This window comes from Narcine bancroftii, chromosome 7 (genome assembly GCF_036971445.1).
Source record: "Narcine bancroftii isolate sNarBan1 chromosome 7, sNarBan1.hap1, whole genome shotgun sequence".
In the NCBI taxonomy this organism is placed as follows: Eukaryota; Metazoa; Chordata; class Chondrichthyes; order Torpediniformes; family Narcinidae; genus Narcine; species Narcine bancroftii.
Window position 1 is genome coordinate 103,885,410 of NC_091475.1, and position 20,313 is coordinate 103,905,722.

The following is a 20,313-nucleotide window of genomic DNA, read 5'->3' on the forward strand; positions in this document are numbered from 1 at the left end:
TGGAATGAACTGATGCGTTTTCATGCATTTTCACATGATGTCCAATTTATCCCACTTTAGGTTTTAAAGTTAGTTTGTCAGCATGGCTCATTTGAATGAAATGAGCTGTATGAGTTTTCAAAATCAAATGTCATTATGTTGGAGAATAGATAGAGCAGTCAGAGACATGGTTTTTGAGAATAGTTAATTTTCTGAGGATTGTAATTAGTTACAGTGTTAGTGAACTGAATATAAACTTTCATTGCAGGTCACAAGTGACGGAAAGCCAAAAATAATTGACATTATAGACACCACAGGGAGTGGGGATGTGAACACATCCACGATAATAGAACCAAAAGATGGGAACATTACTGGATTTTCTGGAAGAACTCTGAAGGTAATTATAGAGCACTTTGAAAAGTATTTGATTTATGTGCCATTTTTATTTTAATTTACCATAAACATTGCAGATAATTTTAGATCTTGCTGTTACATTTCTACATAAATCACAGTTGATTAAAATGCATCGGATAGTATAGAATTTTAGCTGTAAGGTGTGTCCAGCAAAAATATATTTCCACGAGGCTTTCTATTGTTTTTTTAAAAATTGCTAGAAGTTGGCGCCATTCACATGAATTAATCATCATTTTCTTAGCCACCTTTTGAAATGATTGTTTTTTATTTATATTTTGTTAGAGGAATAGTAATATTTTGAAAGCATTCAGATGTTTTTGTAGTTCATTGAGAAATTGTCTACAGAGCGATTATGTAGTTAGCAGAATGTTCGGCATACTGAAAGACTTTCATCAATTAAAATTGGGTTAGTCAGTCTGGAAAGTGTACATAAAGAAACATGTTTTTTTGTAATGTCCATTTTCAACTCTGAATACACCTGGCTATTATTTTAAAATGTATTGAATGTTTTCTGAAGCATGCATTTTTAAATTATTCTGTTTTGCAGGTTTGACTGAAAAGTTCAATAAAGTAAAAGTCAAACTGGTACTAATGCACCTAACTTGTTGTTAGACTGGAAACTCAATGTAAACTTGTGGTTAATGTTTGCCTCTCTGTTTTTGTGGGTTCAAATACCCTAAAGTGTAGACATTTTGTTTTCCATTGATTATTGTAATAAACCTCATACTGTATTTGTTCATTGGACATAGATGTTACAGTTATCCTACAAAATAATTATTTATGAATACTATTGTTTTTATGTCACAGAAGTTCTTGTGTAGTTGTACAACAGCTTCCTGTAAAAACGTATGATAGCTATTCATTTAGAAAAACAATGTTTATTTGTCTGAAAACTTTATAATGTTGAGTTAATGTGTACATTAGTATTTATGACAGATCACTAATTTTGGCATTCATATTTGTTTTCCTGATTTGTCTCCCCATTTTCATCTATAAATGAGGGTTCTTTAATGTTATTGAGAAAAGTTCAATGACCAATTAGATTTAGTTATTTGAATATGGTATAAATGTTGACCACATCACTGTAGCAACTTCCATGGTAAAATTCAGTGAATGTCTTGATTTTTTTTTCCACATACATCAGTAATTATTACAACATATGTTCAACTTTATGGAGCGACTCATGAACTTGGAAATCAGAAAGTTGCATTGCACATAGTACCTGCATTTGTGTGTTGATCACCCAATAGTAGGATGGTAGGACAATGGTCTCAAATTTTGGTATATTTGATTGCAGAATCTGCCTTTTTAAGTGCAAAGTAACTGAAAATATAGTGCTGCAACAAAATAGTACGTTTCATAATTAAACCCTCAGCTTCTTGGAGTAAATATGTATAATTTCAACTTGGGTACTGTGCACAGTTCCTGATGCATTTTGTCACTGCCCTTTGAGAATCTCTTGGGTACTACACAAAATACTTTCATAAAATAAATGGATAAATCTGAGTAGCTTTATTAGATTTGAACGATTTAAAACAATAACTGACACACTTTGGATGCCAACAAGACAGGAAGAGACCATTCATGTCAAGGTTAATGGAATTTTTAATAAACACAAGTTGAATTTTGAAGCCAACAAAGTATCTGTGGTTAGTAACTATTAGGAATGGTTATTACTTTTCCCAGCATATTTCTCAAGCAATTCCACAGTGCAACAGGAAACTAACAAATAAAGAAACAAGTGCAATGGGAGAGTTAACTATTGGATGGGCAGGAAGCTGTTCAATGTTTGTCACTGACAGTCCAAGGTCATACCTAATTAATTTATTGATTTACAGTGGGCTAATTACGTTTTTTGTTGAACTTCAAATCATTGTCAATTCGTGAGAGTGAATCTTGTATCAAACATACAAAAACAAAGGTCCTTCACCAAGCACACAGCTGCCCAACTCTACTCTTGTGATTAATTCTTTTGCCCTCAACTTGCTTGCTTCCTCTTCACTCTTTTCCAGCGATTTTAAAAATTCAGTTTATTTTCAATAGGTTACAATTCAAAAAAGAAATTAGATTTTTTTTCTATTCATTACATCAGGATTGAGGATGCTTTACAGGGTTTAGGTCTGAGGTGATCAATGATCCATATGTATGATTCTCTGATGGACATAACTGCCTGGCCTTGTTTTTGACTCTCTGCACCACCACCTCTCTCTTTCCGCGCCCCCCCCCCCCCCCCCCCCCCCACCCCACCACCACCACCCAGACGTGGTACCCATTGATTGGCTTGTGCTCCCTGAGTATACTCAATTACCCAAAACCTCAAGATTTCTGTAACATTTAGATTTAGTATTGTATTTTCAACTTGCTAAGTTTTTCAAATAATTTTGAAAAAAGGAGAACGGATTTTAAAAATGTTGTAGTAAATAATTTAAGAGCATATTTTTAAAATTGGGCATGAAAGAGAAAACATTTATTTGTTTATTGAGGCTTGCAAATGGTTACCCAATTTTCTTAAAATCTTGAAGGGCTCAGGTCTGAATTGTTGGTTATATATCTTTACCTCCTCTGGTCCCTGCATAGAACCATATAACACAGAAAACAGGCCATTTTGCCCTTCTAGTCTGTGCTGAAACATTATTCCTCTAGTCCCACTGACCTGCACCCATTCCATTACCCTCCAGACCTCTCCTATCCATGTATTTATCCAATTTATTATTAAAACTTTTACCACATTTACCACATCAGATGGCAGCTGGTTCCACATTCCCACCTTTCTCTGAGTAAAGGTTCCCCTAATTTTCCATTTCACCCTAAAGCAATGTCCTCTTGCATTTATCTTTCCTAATCTGAGGAAAGATCGTACTCACATTTACTCTGTCTATACCCCTCATAATTATGTAAACCTCTATCAAATCTCCCCTCATTCTTCTACACTTCAAGGAATAAAGTCCTAACTTGTTTAATTTTTCCCTGTAACTCAACATTCTAGTAAATCTTCTCTGAACTCTTTCAATCTTACTGATAACCCAAAATGCAACACCTCGGCTGCATTAAATTCCATCTGCACTTTCTGACCCATTTTTCCAGTGGGCCCAGATCCTTTGAACATCTTCCTTGCTTTCCTCAACGCCTCCAATCTTAGTATCATCAGCAAAGTTGTTGATCTAATTTCCCACATAATCATTCAGATCATTGATATAGACAACAAACAACAATGGTCCCAGGACTGATCTCTGAGGCATACCACTAATCACAGGCTTCCAGTCTGAGAAGCATTCATATACTACCACTCCCTGTCTTCTATTCATATAATTTTGAATCCAGTTTACAATCTCTCCATGGATACTTCGAGTCTGCATATTCTGAATTAACCTACCCATGTGTTACCTCATCAAAGGCCTTACTAAAGTCCATGTAGACAACATCCACTGCCTTTTCTTCATCTACTTTCTTGGTAACCTTATAGAAAAACTCTATAAGATTTGTTAAACATGACCTACCATGCACAAAGCCATGTTAACTATCCTTAATCAGGCCTTGGCTGTCCAAATAGTTGTATATCCGATCTATCAGAACACCCTCCAATAATTTACCTACCTCTGATGTTAGGCTCACCAGCCTGTAATTTCCTGGTTTACTTTTTGAGCTTTTTTTTAAACAACATAACAACATGAGTTACCCTCCAATCCTCTGGCCCCTCACCTGTTGCTAAGGACATTTTGACACTAGTCTCCCTCAAGGTCCAAGGCAATATCATGTCAGGTCCATGAGATTTATCTACCTTTATTCACTGTAAGGCAGCAAGCACTTCTTCCTCTTTAATCTCTATATGTTCCATGCTGTAAGGGTTAAAATGCAAGCAGCCAGTAGATGTTGACATATTTGATATTGTATCCTAGTAATATTTTGGATCAAGGTTATATTTCTGCATATTTGAGATAAACAATCAATTTTGATTTTCTTTGTTCTACAAAATGGAAGGAATTAGTTTTGTTCCGACATCTTTTATTGACTGTTTAATTTTTAATCACTGTTTTAGTACCGTCCAACTAAGTTTTTTTTAACAACATGTAATAATGTAATAACTGATATGTTTAATAAATCGTGGAAAACTCAACTTTAGTACGAATTTGTTTGGATGAGTCACAGACAATAACAACCTTCTAATTTCTGCAAATGATTATAAAAGAAACCCACACCACTACTGCTGGTTTCCCTTCTATGCTATGCTAGTTTCTTGAGTAAATGCTGATTGAAAAAAAAACTGTTTAAGATCTTCCTCCATCTCATTAGGCTCCACACATAGACAACCACTCTGATTTCCAGGGGACCAATGTTGTCCCATTCTATCCTTTTAGTCTTAACATGTAGAAACTCTTTGGGCTTTCTTTCATATTATCTGCTAAAGAAACCTCATGTCTTTTTGCATTCCTGATTTCCTTCTTAAGTATTTTCTTACATTTTTTTAATACTCTCCTAGTACCTCATTTGTTGCTTGTTGCCTATATCTGCTATACACCTCTCTCTTCCTCTTTAACAGATTGTTAATATCCCTTGAAAACCAAGGTTCCCTATGCCTGTTAACTTCACCTTTAATCCTGACAGGAACTTGCAAACCCTGCACTGTCAAAATTTTGGCTTGCCAGAAAACAACCAATTCCAATCCACTCTTTCTCAATCCTTTCTCATTTCCACAAAATTGGTATTTCTCAACTTGAGGACCAGACCTATCCTTATCCATAATTAACTTGAAACTAAAATGACATTATGGTCACTGGACCCAAAACATTCACCTACACAAACTTCTGTCAAGAATTGCATCTTTCTCATGAGTAACTCTATAGATTTAGAAAACTTTCCTAAACACATTTGACAAACTCCAAGACATCCGGCTCTTTTACAGTATGGGAGTCCATATGTGAAAAGTTAAAATCTCCTATTATCACAACATTGAGGTGCTAGTCCTGTCGCTCCTGCAACTAAGTCTCACTAATCGCAATTATGTCGTAATCCCACATGCCAATCCACGGCCTAAGATTGTCTTCCTTTCCGACAATACTCCTTGTATTGAAATAAATACACCTGAGAACATTTCTATCACGTACAAACCTTTGATTTCTGTCTACATGTGCAGTCCTCCATGATATTTATCCTCCTCCACCTCACTCTGGTTCCCATCCCCCTGCCAATTCAGTTTAATCCCCCTGGAGCAGCACTAGCAAACCCTGCAAGGATGTTAGCCCCCCTCCAGTTTCGGTGCAAACCTTTCCATCTGAACAGGTCCCACCATCCCTGGAACCGAGCCCAATTGTACAGAAACATGAAGCCCTCCCAGCTGCACCATTTCTGTAGCTACTTATCTAGCTGCATTAATTTCCTATTTCTGGCTTCACTAGCACGTGGCATGGGTAGCACTCCTGAGATCACAACCCTGGAGGGCCTGACCTTCAACTTTTTACCTAACTCCCTAAACTCTTTGCAGGACCCCTTCATTCTTCCTATCCTGTTATTGGTCCCTACATGGATCAATACATCTGGCTGCTCACCCTCCCTCCTAAGAATAATGAAAACTCGATCTGAGATATCGCAGACCCTGGCACCAGAGAGGCAACAGACCATCAGGATTCTTGATCTCTCCCACAGAACCTCCTATCTGTTCCCCTAATTATTGAATCCCCTATCACTACTGCTCTTCTTTTTTCTCAGCTGAGGGTCCAGTCTCGGTGCCAGAGATGCAAGCACTACAACTTGTCCCTGTTAGGTCGTTCCCCACCAACAATATTCAAACTGTATACTTATTGTTTATGGGAATGGCCACAGGGGTGCTCTGCTCTCTCAGTCTATTCTCCTTCCCTCTCCTGACAGTCACCCAGCTACCTGCCTCCTGACTTTTGGAGGGATGACTGTCTCCCTGAAACTCCAGTCACCCTTTTTGCCTCTTGAATGATCTGGAGTTCATCCAGCTCCAGCTCAAATTCCCTAACTCGAATTTTCAATTAAAGTATTAATTAATATATTAAGGATTGCTAAAATATCAAAAATTGTACTTCCCATTGCCGCTGCTCCCACTGGACCTTGCCTTGCCGAGTCCAGCTCCACACCGCTGACCTTGCCAGGCCTCGCCTTGCAGAATCCTCACCACCGCCGACCCGTTGAAGACCACCTCACCACCGCCGACCCACATGACGAGTTCCCCCAGCACTTTTGCATTTCTACTCCGGACACAGTATCTGTAAACTTTTGTGTTTCACATGATTATTTTCTTATGTTTTAAATATATTCAAGGACAAGTCATTGAATTTTGACATTCAGTGCATAAAGGGCAATTTAAAAAGAAAATATTAAATATTAAAGCTGATATTTTAGTGCAGTGTGTATTTAACATTATTCATGTGTATTTAATGCACTATAAATGTACATTTTTTTTATAGATACCTGAAAATTGGACAAATCCATCAGGAAAATATCATATTGGTCTGAAAAATGGATACGAATTTTTCCCTAAAGCACTTAGGGAAAGAATACAGGTAGGACTATAAAGTTCATTAATAAAAAAATAGTTACAATTTATTTGACTCGTTTCTATTAAATTATTTATTCTGTTTCATTTGTTAATAGTGAAAAGTAACTTGAAAAATAAGTATCAAATTTTCATTTACTTGGTATTTAAGCATCCATAATTCTTATGTGACTGGCAAAGAATTCTATCTTAAATGATTTCATATATTGTCAACTAAATATAAATTCCAAGTACAGGTTCCAATATGGTATGTTCATATGATGCCTGCCATTAGCCCAGGGTTGAGCAGCACCTCCTCCCACTCCCCACTCAATTCCTCTGTGGCCTTTATTTCCAATATTGTGTTTCAGAAACACTACCTAATTTCTCCCATCTGTCCACCATGTTGGATGAGGATATTATTTCAAGTGTTATGAAAAACAAATATAAAAAAGACCTTTTTTAGTTTTTTTAAGTTTATACTTGAGGGCAGTGCAATTGTAGGCTGATTAGCAGCAATATCCTATTTGAAGATTTGGCATTTAATGTGAGTATAGTCATTCATCATTATTTCTATTACATTGTGCATTAATAATACATTGCTTTAAAGTATAGAATTGCAATGTAAAATGGTTTTTAAGAGGACAAGATGATGGCATGGTTTGGATATTTAGTTAAAGGTTTATGCACAGAATACTGATGTATGATGTGCACTAAAGATATTTTTTGACAAATCTCACAATAGACATAATCACATGACAGGCACTCCCATTCCTGTGGATGTCAGACGCCTGAAAGTGCATTTTACTTTGCAGAAAGAAAAACGAGAGAAACTGTGGGATCCAGTTCATCGTGTCTGTTTGGCAGAAGCTTGCAGAAAACTAGATGAGTTTGATAGCACTCATACAAGTTTGTCACAAGTTAGTACTTTTTACAAACCAATTTATTATGTAAACTCTTGAGTAATGCTTAAGTTTAAATCGTTAAATCAAAAAAAAACTTGAAATGAATTTGTTAAATCAAAAATGAATCTCAGGTTTGTATGTGATATCATGTATGTATTCTGACAATAAATATGAAATCTGAAAAAAAGATTGTTAAAAATGAATTGCAACCGTAATTGGGACCGAAGGATTGGTTGTATCTTGAAATGGGTGCGTCAGAATTTTGCCCATGCACGTGGAGCAAAATTTTTAATCAAATCCTTTTTTCATCGTATTATGACGATAACATTTTAAAGCTTCCTGAGTTTGTGGATCAACCTTGGCGAATCTTTCCACATTCTGGTCCATGCTTACCTTGTTAGTTGGTGTTCTGGGGCTGGGTTCCTGTGCGCACGCACGAGTCTTGGGTTGGCACATGCATGGTGGGTTCGCATTGGAGCCCAGTTGGCACATGTGTGAGAGTCAAGTGCTCTAATGATATTGAATTTGTGCCCTTTTAACGCTCATGCGTCAACTCCAATATGCGAACGCATGGCACATGTGGCAACTGAAGACTTCAGCATGCGCACAAGAATCAAGATGGCCACGCCCAGCCTAACAAGGTAAGTATCCCCGTTATAGTTTGTCAAATACAGCATTGTACTTGTAAATTTTATATATATTTTTTAAATTTCCATCGAATATGCAGATGGACGTAAATTTCATAGGTCACAAGTTGGGGAGCACCTATAGCTCATTAGAAATTGACAGAAATAATAATAGAGAGCAATGTAGTCAATAAAATTGCTAATGAATGACACCAAGGGAAATGATATTCAGTAGGAATACAGGTTAAAGAATGTTTAGAAAAGTTAGTTTTAATCTTTCAAAATTGCGAGCATTTTTGGTAGTTTTATTTTGGTAGTTCTCTTTGCCTGCACTAACCTCTCCTTCACCTTATTGCCTTTTATGCTACTGGGTGAATTTAGTTGTATATAATTGATGTCCCTTCACTTAACTAAACTAAATGAAGCTGAAAGATGAAATATTGTATTAATAATCTGATTTTATTAAAATACAGATTGAAAGCAAAGTTATTGTTACCAGTGTACCAAATAACCAATCAACCTTTCTGCACTAACATTGTCATTCATCTCATAAGCAGAATACTTAAGCCACAAAATTTGACTTCACTTCCCCAGTTGTTCACTTGAATTCATTTCAGAATGATGACCAGTGCATTTACAATATGTGTGTAGTTGTCCACCATATTGGCATGGGAAAGTATGCAAAACAAGCATATTTAATGATTAGTAGTCTGATACTGATATGGCGACAAATCTTCTTAACTAGAACATTCTTTCTCATACTCTTGTTGATAATCCATTTTTCTATTGGCTGTTGTGACAATTCAGTAGTGTTTGGTGCTTTGAGTTCTTTCAGCTTGCTATTGGGTATTTTCAACTATTTGCTGATGAATTAGATTTTAAACATCTCCATAAACAAGTTCCATCCATCTCTGGATACTATTAGATTTTTTTTTAACAAGTGCTGAAGAACTGGGAGAATAGCAGAGGTAATCATGTTATGGTTACTATGGGGTGGCACAGTTGGCTTAGCTATTAGTGCAATGTTGTTACAGCACCAGTGATCAGGACTGGGGTTCGAATCTCTCGCTCTCTGTAAGGAGTTTGTATCTACTCCCCATCTCCCCTTGGGTTTCCTCTTGCGTGTCCAACAATCCAACAATAGACGGCCTCAGCATTGATGGATTCTAGTTGCTCTGATCCCACTGTAGGAGCCAGAATTCACCTGATTGTGTTGTTTTATTAGCCCACATTGACTCTAATGGCAGGATAGATGGTGGGTGAGTAGGACTTCGATATTTTTTTTGTTGATCATTATCGATGGTGATAAGACTACGTTAGCAAGATCGTTAGGATAGACGTTATCATGGACTTTAGCACATTATTGTTACCAAGTTTATAGACATTACGAATCCGTTTGTATTAATAAATAAACCGTTCAAAACTCATCTGAAGTTCATCATGAACTTCACGATAAAAAGCCCAGTATGTAGTAGTCGCTACATTTTAATCAACAAAAAACTTCTTGAACTGGATTGAATTGAGCATTGTTGGAACATTTGAAGGGGAAACAGTCCTATCATCCTTCTTTGGTTTGGAGTGATACTAAAAGCAATATGGCAGCCACGTTGAAAATGCCGAGCACAGGCGCTAACTGCAATCTGCCTCCATCGGTCTGAGCGTCGGCCACAGAGGGATCCAAGGCTTCTAATCCTAGAGCAATATGACAGAGTAATTTGTGGAAAATCACAGTGATATCATTGACTGCTGCCATGGTGGAAACTTGTTTAATGACAGCAGCTCAGCACAGCCATTAGAAACAGTAGGATTACTTTGGTGGATTCCTTTTGTGTATTTATTTAGTTTGATCACAGTTTAGAGGTGCTGCTGCTCGTCCATTGGGGACTGTTGATTTTGAGCTTGTGTCGTGCATGCTTGGTGCTCAAGCTCGGCAGACAGATGGAGATGCGTAAAATGGCCACCACTGTTGCTATCAGCATTACCTCTGAGGTACGATTAAAACTACTCCAGAAGACATCAACTGAATTTAAAGTCAGCAACTTGAAATTGACTGAAGTGGTGTCACAAAATGGTGGTGAAGAGGATGAAAATGCAAAGGATGTGCAATTCAAACTGGAGAGGAGGCAAATATTAAGACAACAACTGTTGTGCAGGATGAAATACAACCAAGTGACAGTGTGTCCAATATTGGAAGCAGGTTGCAAACAAAGTTCTTCTGGATCAAGCTCCAGAGTTTCCAGTCCAACATCTGCGCATATAAAGGCTGAAGCTGAAGTGGCTGCTCTTGTTGCACAACAGAAATTGCTTAAGAATAAATTTGCCTTGGAGCAACAGGAGGGGCAGCTAAGGATGGAAATAGAGCAACAGGAGGAACGGCTAAGGAGGAAGGAGGGAAAAGGAGCAGTAGATGGAACAGCTAATGAGTCAGGAGGAGCAGCTAAGGAGGGAAAGGAGTAGCTGGAACTGGAAGCAAACATTGGTGCTACTATGGCTAAAGTGAAGGTTCTCAGAGCCTCAAAGGGATCCGGTGTTCAAAGTAACTTATCTGAAGTGTCTGATGGTGTGGAGTCATATTTTGAGAAAGGACAACAGGAAAAAAAAGACAATGTTACGACAGATCCTTTTGTACCGCAGTTACAAGACATGCATACATGTAGACAAATCCTCCCAAAGCATGGTGTTACCAATCCATAAACACCAATGATAACAACCACAGACAGAGCTGTTGCTCAATCCAATCTCTTATCACAGCACCCTTGACACACCAGTCAAGCATTAGAAATCCAGGTGAACATGCACATGTGACATCTCCAGCTACATTACCTGCTGCAAGCAATGTATTCTCAGTCATGGAAAGGCAAAATGAAATTACTGCATTATTAATCCAGCTACAGTGTCTCTCTTCCATGCCCAAGAAGGAGATTCAAGTTTTTGATGGTGACCCACTTTAGTACAAGATCATTTTGGCAATGAGCATAAAATTGCTACAGCTTACATAGAAAAGGCTCTTTCATGCTTGTCAATAAAACCAGATGACACAAAAAGGCTCAACAAGTATACACCCTCATTATAAGAGGATGTTGTACTGCCATGGAAAATATTGAATACATTCATGAGCTTGACATGCCTGCAAACATGCTAATCACTATAAGGAAGTTGCCCTATCGGCCAAGGGAATATGGAAAGCTGTGGCCCATGAGTTCCAGGCAAAACACAATCAAAGTGCTACCTTTTTAGATATGGTGGATTTCCTTGAATGGCAAATGCAGATTGGAATAGATCCAGTATTTGGAGATATTAAAGATACTCCAACAGCCTCATCCAAGAATAAAAAGAAGTATCTTTGGCACCACTGTGACAGTTGCTGATAAGGAAAATGATAAAGAAACTAAGGGAAAGGAGAGTTTGCCTCCTGTGAAGAGCTGTTTGTTCTGTGGAGGTGGACATGTATTAGAAGTGTGCCCATAGTTGGAAAAGAGGGTACATAGTGAGAAAATCGCTTTCCTAAAATAAAATGGAGTATGTTTTGGCTGTCTGTGCAAAGGGCACATCAGCAAAAACTGCAGGAAGTCACTCAGCTGCAATTTAAAGCATTTCAGATGCTGCACATCCACGAAAGAAAGAAGGAAATGGAAAAGGAACAAGCAGAAATAAAGGAAGGTGCTGAAAACAGTGGTGTAGACTCTCTTCAGACAGGTGGTCTTACTGGGGCCAGTGAAGATAACTGCAAACTTTCAATAGTGCCTGTACAGGTCAAATCCAGGAAGGGGAATGAAACAGTGCCTAATTATGCATTTCTTTTTTAATTTTTTTAAAATTTTTCACACTATGAACCATATTGACCAAAATACACATAACCCTTTCCCTCTTGAATATACACAGTGTCATTTTCTCCCCTTTTTCCCCACCCACTCAACGTTCAACAAATATGATACATTAAACCCATTAAACAATGTCATCACACAATGAAAATAAACAAGAAAATTGTGTCATCTACTTTTACACACTGGGTCAGTTCATTTCGACTTCTTCTCATTCTGTCATTTTAGGTGGTGGAGGTCTGTGGTAGGACTTCTCTGTAGTGTTCCATGTACAGTTCCAAAATTTGTTCGAATACTGTGACTTTATTTTTTAAATTATATGTTATTCATTTCTATGTACCATTGCTGTATTCTCAGGCGATCTTCTGATTTCCAAGTTGACATAATACATTTTTTTGCTACAGCTAAGGCTATCATAATAAATCTTTTTTGTGCTTCATCCAAATCGAGGCCAAGTTTTTTTCTTCTTATATTACTTAGATCTCTGGATTTTTTGTTATGTTGATTTTTGTGATTTTATTTAATACCTGATTTAGATCTTCCCAAAACTTTTCCACTTTCTCACATGCCCAAATTGCATGTACTGTTGTTCCCGTTTCCTCCTTACAGCGAAAACATCTATCTGATACTTTTGGGTCCCATTTATTTAACTTCTGGGGCGTGGTGTATAGCCTGTGTAACCATTTATATTGTATCGTGCGTAACCTCGTGTTTATTGTATTTCTCATAGTTTTTCCCCATGTTTCATTCTTTATCTTTATGTTTAGATCTTGTTCCCACTTTTGTTTGGGTTTACAGCTTATTTCCTCATTCTTTTTCTCTTGCAGTTTGATGTACATGTTTGTTATAAATCTTTTAATTATCATTGTGTCTGTAATCACATATTCAAAACTGCTTCCTTCTGGTAACCTCAGCCTGCTTCCCAATTTGTCCTTCAAGTAGGTTTTCAGTTGGTGGTATGCAAACATTGTACCGTGATGAAAAGCTGGTGCAACAGGGGAATTCACCAGCACTGCACCATCTGCTCAACATTTGGAAGAAGATTCACGTAGAAAGGAAAAAAACAAATTATCAACTACCAAAATTAATTATGCATTTCTTGACCCAGGTCTCATTGCATCATTTTGCACAGTTGGGCTAATGAATAAGCTTAATCTTCATGGAAGAAGCTCAAGTATTCTATTGATAACTATGGGTCAAAGAAGGTTCCTGAAGCTTGCTGGACTGGTCAGCAGTGATTTTTGTGATCTCCCAGGCATATACACTCAGAAGACTATGCCTGTGCACAAAGGAAACATCCCATATCAAAATGGTAATTAAACAGTGGTCTTATCTGAGGAATGTTCATATATCTGAAATTGACTCTGGGATAGAGTTGATGATTGGCTCAAATGTAGCAAAGGCTCTAGAACCACTAGATATGGGAGATGGACCTTATGCTTTAAAATCAGGCTTGGTTGGATGACTAATGGACCATTAGGAGGAAAAAATTATAATGCTCAGGAACAGTCAGCGATAAATGTCAAAAGGATATCAGTTGTGAAACTTGAGCTGTGGGAATAGCAGTTCAGGACTGACTTTCTTGAGTGCCTCAAGAGAACCTTCAAGAGAAGACAAGCTGTTCTTGGAACTAGTTTCAAAATCTGCCAAGCAAGTCAATGGCCATTATTGCACTGGATTACCTTTAAAGGGAAATATGTATGATTGACAAAGTTTCCACACCTTTATCAGCATCCCTTCAGGGTAGTGTAATACGTCAGTTAAATGGACACAATACAACTTCTGTTTGCAGGTCATCAGGCAAGTTAAAGGTTTTAACCTCTCTTATGTTAAATTCTGGTATGCCAAATATAGTTGAAGAATCGCCATCTCAACATGCATCTTCTCCAGGTGAATGCTTGGCAGAAAACAGAGGGAACAAAACACCATCTCGAACAACACCAAAAAAGAGTGGTTCACCAGAAATTAAGTTAAGAATTACTAAAGCTTATTTGAATGGAAAGCCCCTTTTTGTCTTTTTGTGGGGAATCTTCAGATAGGTGACCTTGAGCCTACAACACAGGAGGAACAAAGAGAAAGAATAAGGTAAAGGGAAAAAAACCAAAACAAATTGAAAAGAAAGAAGTGTGAAGTATAGTGCATTGCTTGAACAAAGTATTTCTGAACTGGCACTTATATCCAAAACATCCAATTCCCCTGATGAAAGAATAAAAGTTTCCAGCATCGACAATAAATTCCAAATACGAAGTATTTTTTAAAAATTTCCAAAACTGAACAAATCATTCCAAAATTCATCAGACTGAAGAAAACCAGAGGAATGATGAGAAAGATGAAGATACCAAGGAGAAAGAAATTCCTGTGAAATATGATGTTGGGGACATGGTTACCCTTGGTTTCTTGAGACCCTATTTTGGGTACCCACCCACAAATAAAAGGTTTGCATAAGGTTGTATGTTACCAGTATCATGTCCAATTTTTTGGAGAAGAGTTTGATGCCTTTTGTAGGTGTTCATCAGTACGATGATTTAGTCCTTGAGAGTGACAAAGATGCAAATTCATAGGTAGAGAAAATCAAGCTCCTAAAACCAATTCCTGCCTGAATTCATTTTCAATGGGATATAGGTATTGCCTAAACTGAGAAGGCACTAGCAATGACCCCAGAGAATCAAAAATCTAAATACACCTTTGTCTCTGATTGTGATCATCCATTATTACTGCCTCAGATTGCAAAAGAGGTTGGGGTTCCTGTTGAACTTGAAGAATTCCTGAATCTTCGGGACAATCTCACTAATACAAGGAGAAGAAACAATCCATCAAATAAAAGGCAATGTTCAAAGCCATATGAACATGAGCAACCTGCAAAAGAGTGTTTAAGTAGGACTATGGATTCTACTGAAGACTTTACTCAAATTTATTCAACTGACAGGACATCTTGCAGATCATCAGATTCTAAGAGTTATGCAAGCTCCCTCATGGCTAAGAGAAAACATGGAGTAGCTATTCAGCTGACTAGGAAATGTGATACTGCCCTTGTTCAATTCATGGCCTTTTGTCGGAAACACAGAGACGAGTTAACTGAAGAACATCCAGATGCTTCTGCTGAGAAGATTGAATAGCTGCTTGAGTCTCAGTGGACTTTGCTGAGTGATAAACAGCGAGCCCTTTACAATAGCAAGTTTTCCATAGTTACTCCAGTTACGCAGCACAAATCACAAGTCTCAGGTTCAGGATCACCTGGGCACACCAGACACAGAGTTTTGCAGGACTCTCCAAAAAGAACAACGAGATCTAGTGTGACCCCGGAATCAACTAGACAAAGAAGGCTGTCCAGGAAGGTAATAGATTACAGAGAGGACCCTCCAGAGCAAATCAGCTCCAGTAAGAGAATAAAGCGAAGCTATAATGAGGATGAAAAGTATCATTTCAATAAAAATGACCATAACAGAATCATGTGGAAATGATTGTATTGAGGCTGGAGAATCGTTACCCACTTGTACTAATTTATCCTAAAACAGGCAATTAGATATAAGCAGACTCTCTGATGCATGTAAACAACTGGAAAAACAAAACAGAGCATCAACTCTGAAACCCTGGTACCACCTATCAACAAGAATCCATCTCCCCTAACTATGTTTACAGAGAATGAGGTATCATTTGATGAACAGTAGGAGTCAGGAGATGAAAGTACAGATGAGACTCCAACAGAGGCTTCATCTGTATCATCCAAAAAAAATCTCAAGGAGAACGAGGGAGCAGTGGTGCTGCTAGGAAGGAAGGATTTTGTCAGCTGTTTGAAACTGATAACATCAGGAGAGCTCCCATCCAGTGGCACAAGATTTGATTATTCCCCTTTCTATGAAATAGGTTCCAGAGATTCTTAATATTGCTAATAAGAAGACTCAAAATGGTGAAGTAGATTCTGAGCTCTTCATAGTGACTGACTTTATTTTGTTGTTTTGGAACTTGCTCCTTGCCCACGACTCAGACTACAGACTTTACTGGTCCAAAGTGCTGGTAACAATCATTCTTTTTCAAGGGGATGTGCTGGTAACCTCTGGCCTTATGAAGAAAGAAGATCTACATTATATTGGAACATACTGTGTTTGATTGTTATTTATAATTGGGTTAATATTATTTGAGATATAATAATTAGGAGCTGGTATTTATAGGTGCCAGAATTCACCTGATCGTGTTGTTTGTTGTTACAGCCATGGCTGCGAGCATCGGCGGCGTCCCAGGGTCTGGAGTCTGTGCGCATTCTGTTTCTTCCACTTTGCATGCTCTAGTCAACTGGGGTGGTTGGCGCATGCATGGGGGTTTCAGGCGGTTAGAGTTTCGTTAGCCTGCTTTGATTGTAACGGCGGGATAGATGGTGGGTGAGTAGGGCTTCGATATTTTTTGTTGACCATTATTGATCCTTACATTAGCAAGATTTATAGGCATTAAGTGTCCTTTCGTGTTAATATATAAATCGTTTAAAGCTAATTTGGACTTCATCATGAATTCCTCGAATGTGTCACAGTAAAGACCCCATTTAGCCTCAACAACCATATTTCCATGATTATGATGTCCTGGTGAAACCTATCACAATATTCGTCACTGACTGCATCAAATCAGCAGGGAAGAAGTCCAAGTACGAATGTACCACCAGGTTCAGGAACAGCTGCTACCTCTCCACCATTCTGAGTCCTTAACAACAAACTCAATCAGGGACTAATTTAAGAACTCTTACTTTTCCACTTTATTGATTTTTTTTTTCTCCTCTCTGATTTGCAGGCAGTTGTTTACATTTATTTATTTGTTTACGTGTGTACATTGTATACATTTTTTTTGCACAACCAGTAAGTGGCCTGCAGGAGAAAGAATCTTAGAGTTCTACGTGATGCCATGTATGTACTCTGACAATAAATCTGAAATCTGAGAAAATAAGTTTTCAATGGCACGTTGTACTTCATGGTTTTGTATGTTTGAAGTCGACTTAAAATATTAGGAAAATTACAAAATAGATTATAGCTCATGATCATCAGCCCAAAATCTATAAAATACACTCAAAAGTCTTCAAGAAGAAAAATCTTCATTGTCCTGTGTTATGTTTCATTAAGGACATCCTTGTTAAAATATGCCATCTGTTGCAGCCAGATTTACAATTTTTCGAGCAGGCCAAGGACCATCTTGCAAGTGACAAGGTAACTATGAATGAGTTGAATTCATTATGTTACCTTCAAGGTAGAGATGGTAAAATGATCAATTTCTGAAGGTTTTACATGTTTATAGTACAAAGGAGATCAGTAATGCACTCTGTTCCAAGAAAGCTGAATACATTTTGTGTTCTCTTACTAGAAAGCATTGGATGGAACATGCAAAAGTGCATTATTGGTTCCATAATTTGCAAATACCATATATGTTCTCAAATGACTTGCAACCATCTGTCTGCTGTATGACCAAACACTACATCACATAAGTTATAACCAATGTTCTGTACCATTTGTATTAAGGAAAGTTTATTTCCTGCTGTCAATGGACTCTTGAATCGACCTCCCATTAGTAAAAGATAAGGCTTAACACTGTTTCAGTGTGCTTTTTTCTTTAACACTATACTTTGCGTGCTGTGTTTTATGTGACACAAAACTGCACTTTTCTTTTATAAAATGTGATCCCTGCACTTTTGTTTTTATTCTTGTCTATCTATTATATTACGTAAATGACCAGAACTTGCCTGGGTAGCTCACTGTGCAAGTGACAATAAATTTCAATTTGTGCAGCAGTCTAGTGTGCCATTTGGTTGCCATGAAGAACATAAAGATACTGGATAATAAGGGGAGACTAGTGAGGACATAGTGCTGAACTCCTTTGTATAGCACATACATATAAAATTTTAATTTACACAGACAGCAGAGTAGCAGGCCCATCCCACCCAATTACACCCAATTGACCTGCAGCCCTGGTACGTTTTGAAAGGTGGGGGGAAACCATGCAGACATGGGGAGAATGTACAAGCTCGTTACAGACAGCACTGAATTCAAACCCAGGTCACTGGCACTGTAACAGCATTGCACTAACCACTACACTAACTGTGCTGGGTAGAGCACAGTTATACGGTATGTGGACTAGTTATATATGGGTGAGTTACCAGGAGGAAACCGCTCTGGCTTTAAAAAAATCCAAGATCCCTCAAACTGTTTTGTAAACTGCTGAATTACATTTCAAAATATTTGTAAACTGTTACCTGATGAAATCAATGTATGTGATAACAGTTTTGATTTATTTTTGTAAAGGCAGAAAAAATGGAACGAGAAGAACTCCACTCTCGAGTAGAAATGCTGAATTCTATGGAGAAAAAGTACAGTGATCTAGGTCCTTCTTATGACTGCCTGGTATGGCATGATGGTGAGACATGGAGGTAACCAATGAGTGATTTGTAATTTAAATGGTTATGTATTAATATTTAAAATGTATATTACGAAAGCATTTCAGTTATTAAGAACATTGTTAAGCTGCTAAGTAACCTTTGTGATATAACTTTTCAATAGCTCTTAATTTTGTAGTTGGAAAATGTAGCATTTGTGCTTTAAGTTTCTCAGTGTTGTATTTTGTAATGTTTTTTTAAACTTTATTTATTCGTTCAAAAAACAAATAATATATGACATATATAGCAATTGAACATGAACATTAAAATCTAATCAATATAAATCCAAATATAAGAACCACATTAATAAAAAAATTATAATTATCATGCGAGACATATGTAATTTTTTCCATTATTAAACAATATTTCATCTCATTATGTCATCTATAAATATCAATCATATTTGTATCTTTCCACGTACTAGCAGTACATTTTTTCATTAGGAATAAAGCTAAATATACAAAAGCAAGCTGAAACTTATCTAATCCCAAGCATTTCAGAGGTTGCAAACTACCCAATAAAAATACTGTTGGATCTAAAACTATTTTAATCTTATACAGATATTCTAAAAACAATTGAATTTTCTTCCAAAAAGATTGTATATGTATGCATGACCAAACAGCATGAAGAAAAGTTCCAACTGTATCACCACATCTAAAACACAAATCTGATTCATTAAAACCATATTTTTTTAATTTTTCAGGTGTCAAATATAATTGATGTAAAAAGTTGTAATTAATCATTTTATAATGTGCATTTATCAATCTAGTTACACTATCATAACAGATATCTAACCAATCCTCTTCAGAAAAAATCAAACCAATATCCTCTTCCCATTTAATTTTAGATTTAACCCAACCCTTTTTAACCATACCATCCAGTAATATTTGATACATAAATGAAATACCCCTTCTCTGGTACCTTCATAAGAAAAGTCTCAAATTTAGTCATTTTAGGTAAAATCATCTCTCGACCAAACATACATTTTACCAAAGATCGAATTTGATAATAAATAATTCTTATCAATACCAAAATCTTCCCTCATCTGATTAAAAGATAAAAATTTACCCTCTTTAAAACAATCTCCCAAATTTTTCACACCTTTAATTTAAAATCTCCAATGCAATAAACTTTGATTATGTATTGAAAAAGAAATAAGTTGATTATTATACAATGGAGTCAAAGCCTAGAACCTATCATTTTATATTTCTTTATCCATAACTTCATTAAATGTTTTAGTATAGGCACATTATATTGTTGTAACAAATTCATATTCCACCTAAACAAAAATTGATGTATTTCAAATTCAGAAATACTTGCCATCTCAATTTTAGCCCAACTAGGAGGCCGTACCAAATCCATCAATGAACTAATAAATAAATAAAATAAAATAAATAAGTTGGGCTGCCTCATAATAATTTTGAAAATGTGGTAAACGTAAACCCCCCTAACTCATATTTCCAAGTTAATTTATTCAAAGCTACTCTTGAAAATTTACCCCTCCATAAAAACTCCCTAACCATTTTATTTAAATCTTGAAAAAAAATTTTTATCAAGTAAATACGGAATAGATTGAAAAGAATATTGTATATGCGAAAAGATATTCATCTTAATTGTATTTAACTTTCCCATTAAATTAATAGGTAAATCTTTCCATTTAATCAAA

The 20,313-nt window shown here is 36.8% G+C and overlaps 1 protein-coding gene and 1 pseudogene across 6 annotated transcripts in view; both read left to right on the forward strand.

The window, feature by feature from the left end:
* tpp2 (tripeptidyl peptidase 2) overlaps window positions 1–20,313 on the forward strand; it is a 149,438-nt gene that overhangs the window by 12,845 nt on the left and 116,280 nt on the right. For 5 of the 6 annotated variants that reach the window (XM_069890670.1, XM_069890665.1, XM_069890666.1 and 2 more), the window contains exons 2-5: window positions 248–376; window positions 6,822–6,917; window positions 7,705–7,809; window positions 18,517–18,641. In XM_069890670.1, coding sequence (XP_069746771.1) covers window positions 248–376; window positions 6,822–6,917; window positions 7,705–7,809; window positions 18,517–18,641 — 455 coding nt within the window. The remainder of the gene's footprint in view (window positions 1–247; window positions 377–6,821; window positions 6,918–7,704; window positions 7,810–18,516; window positions 18,642–20,313) is intronic. The other variant, XM_069890668.1, reaches the window with a different exon arrangement.
* LOC138739730 (histone-lysine N-methyltransferase NSD2-like) lies at window positions 11,660–16,082 on the forward strand (annotated as a pseudogene).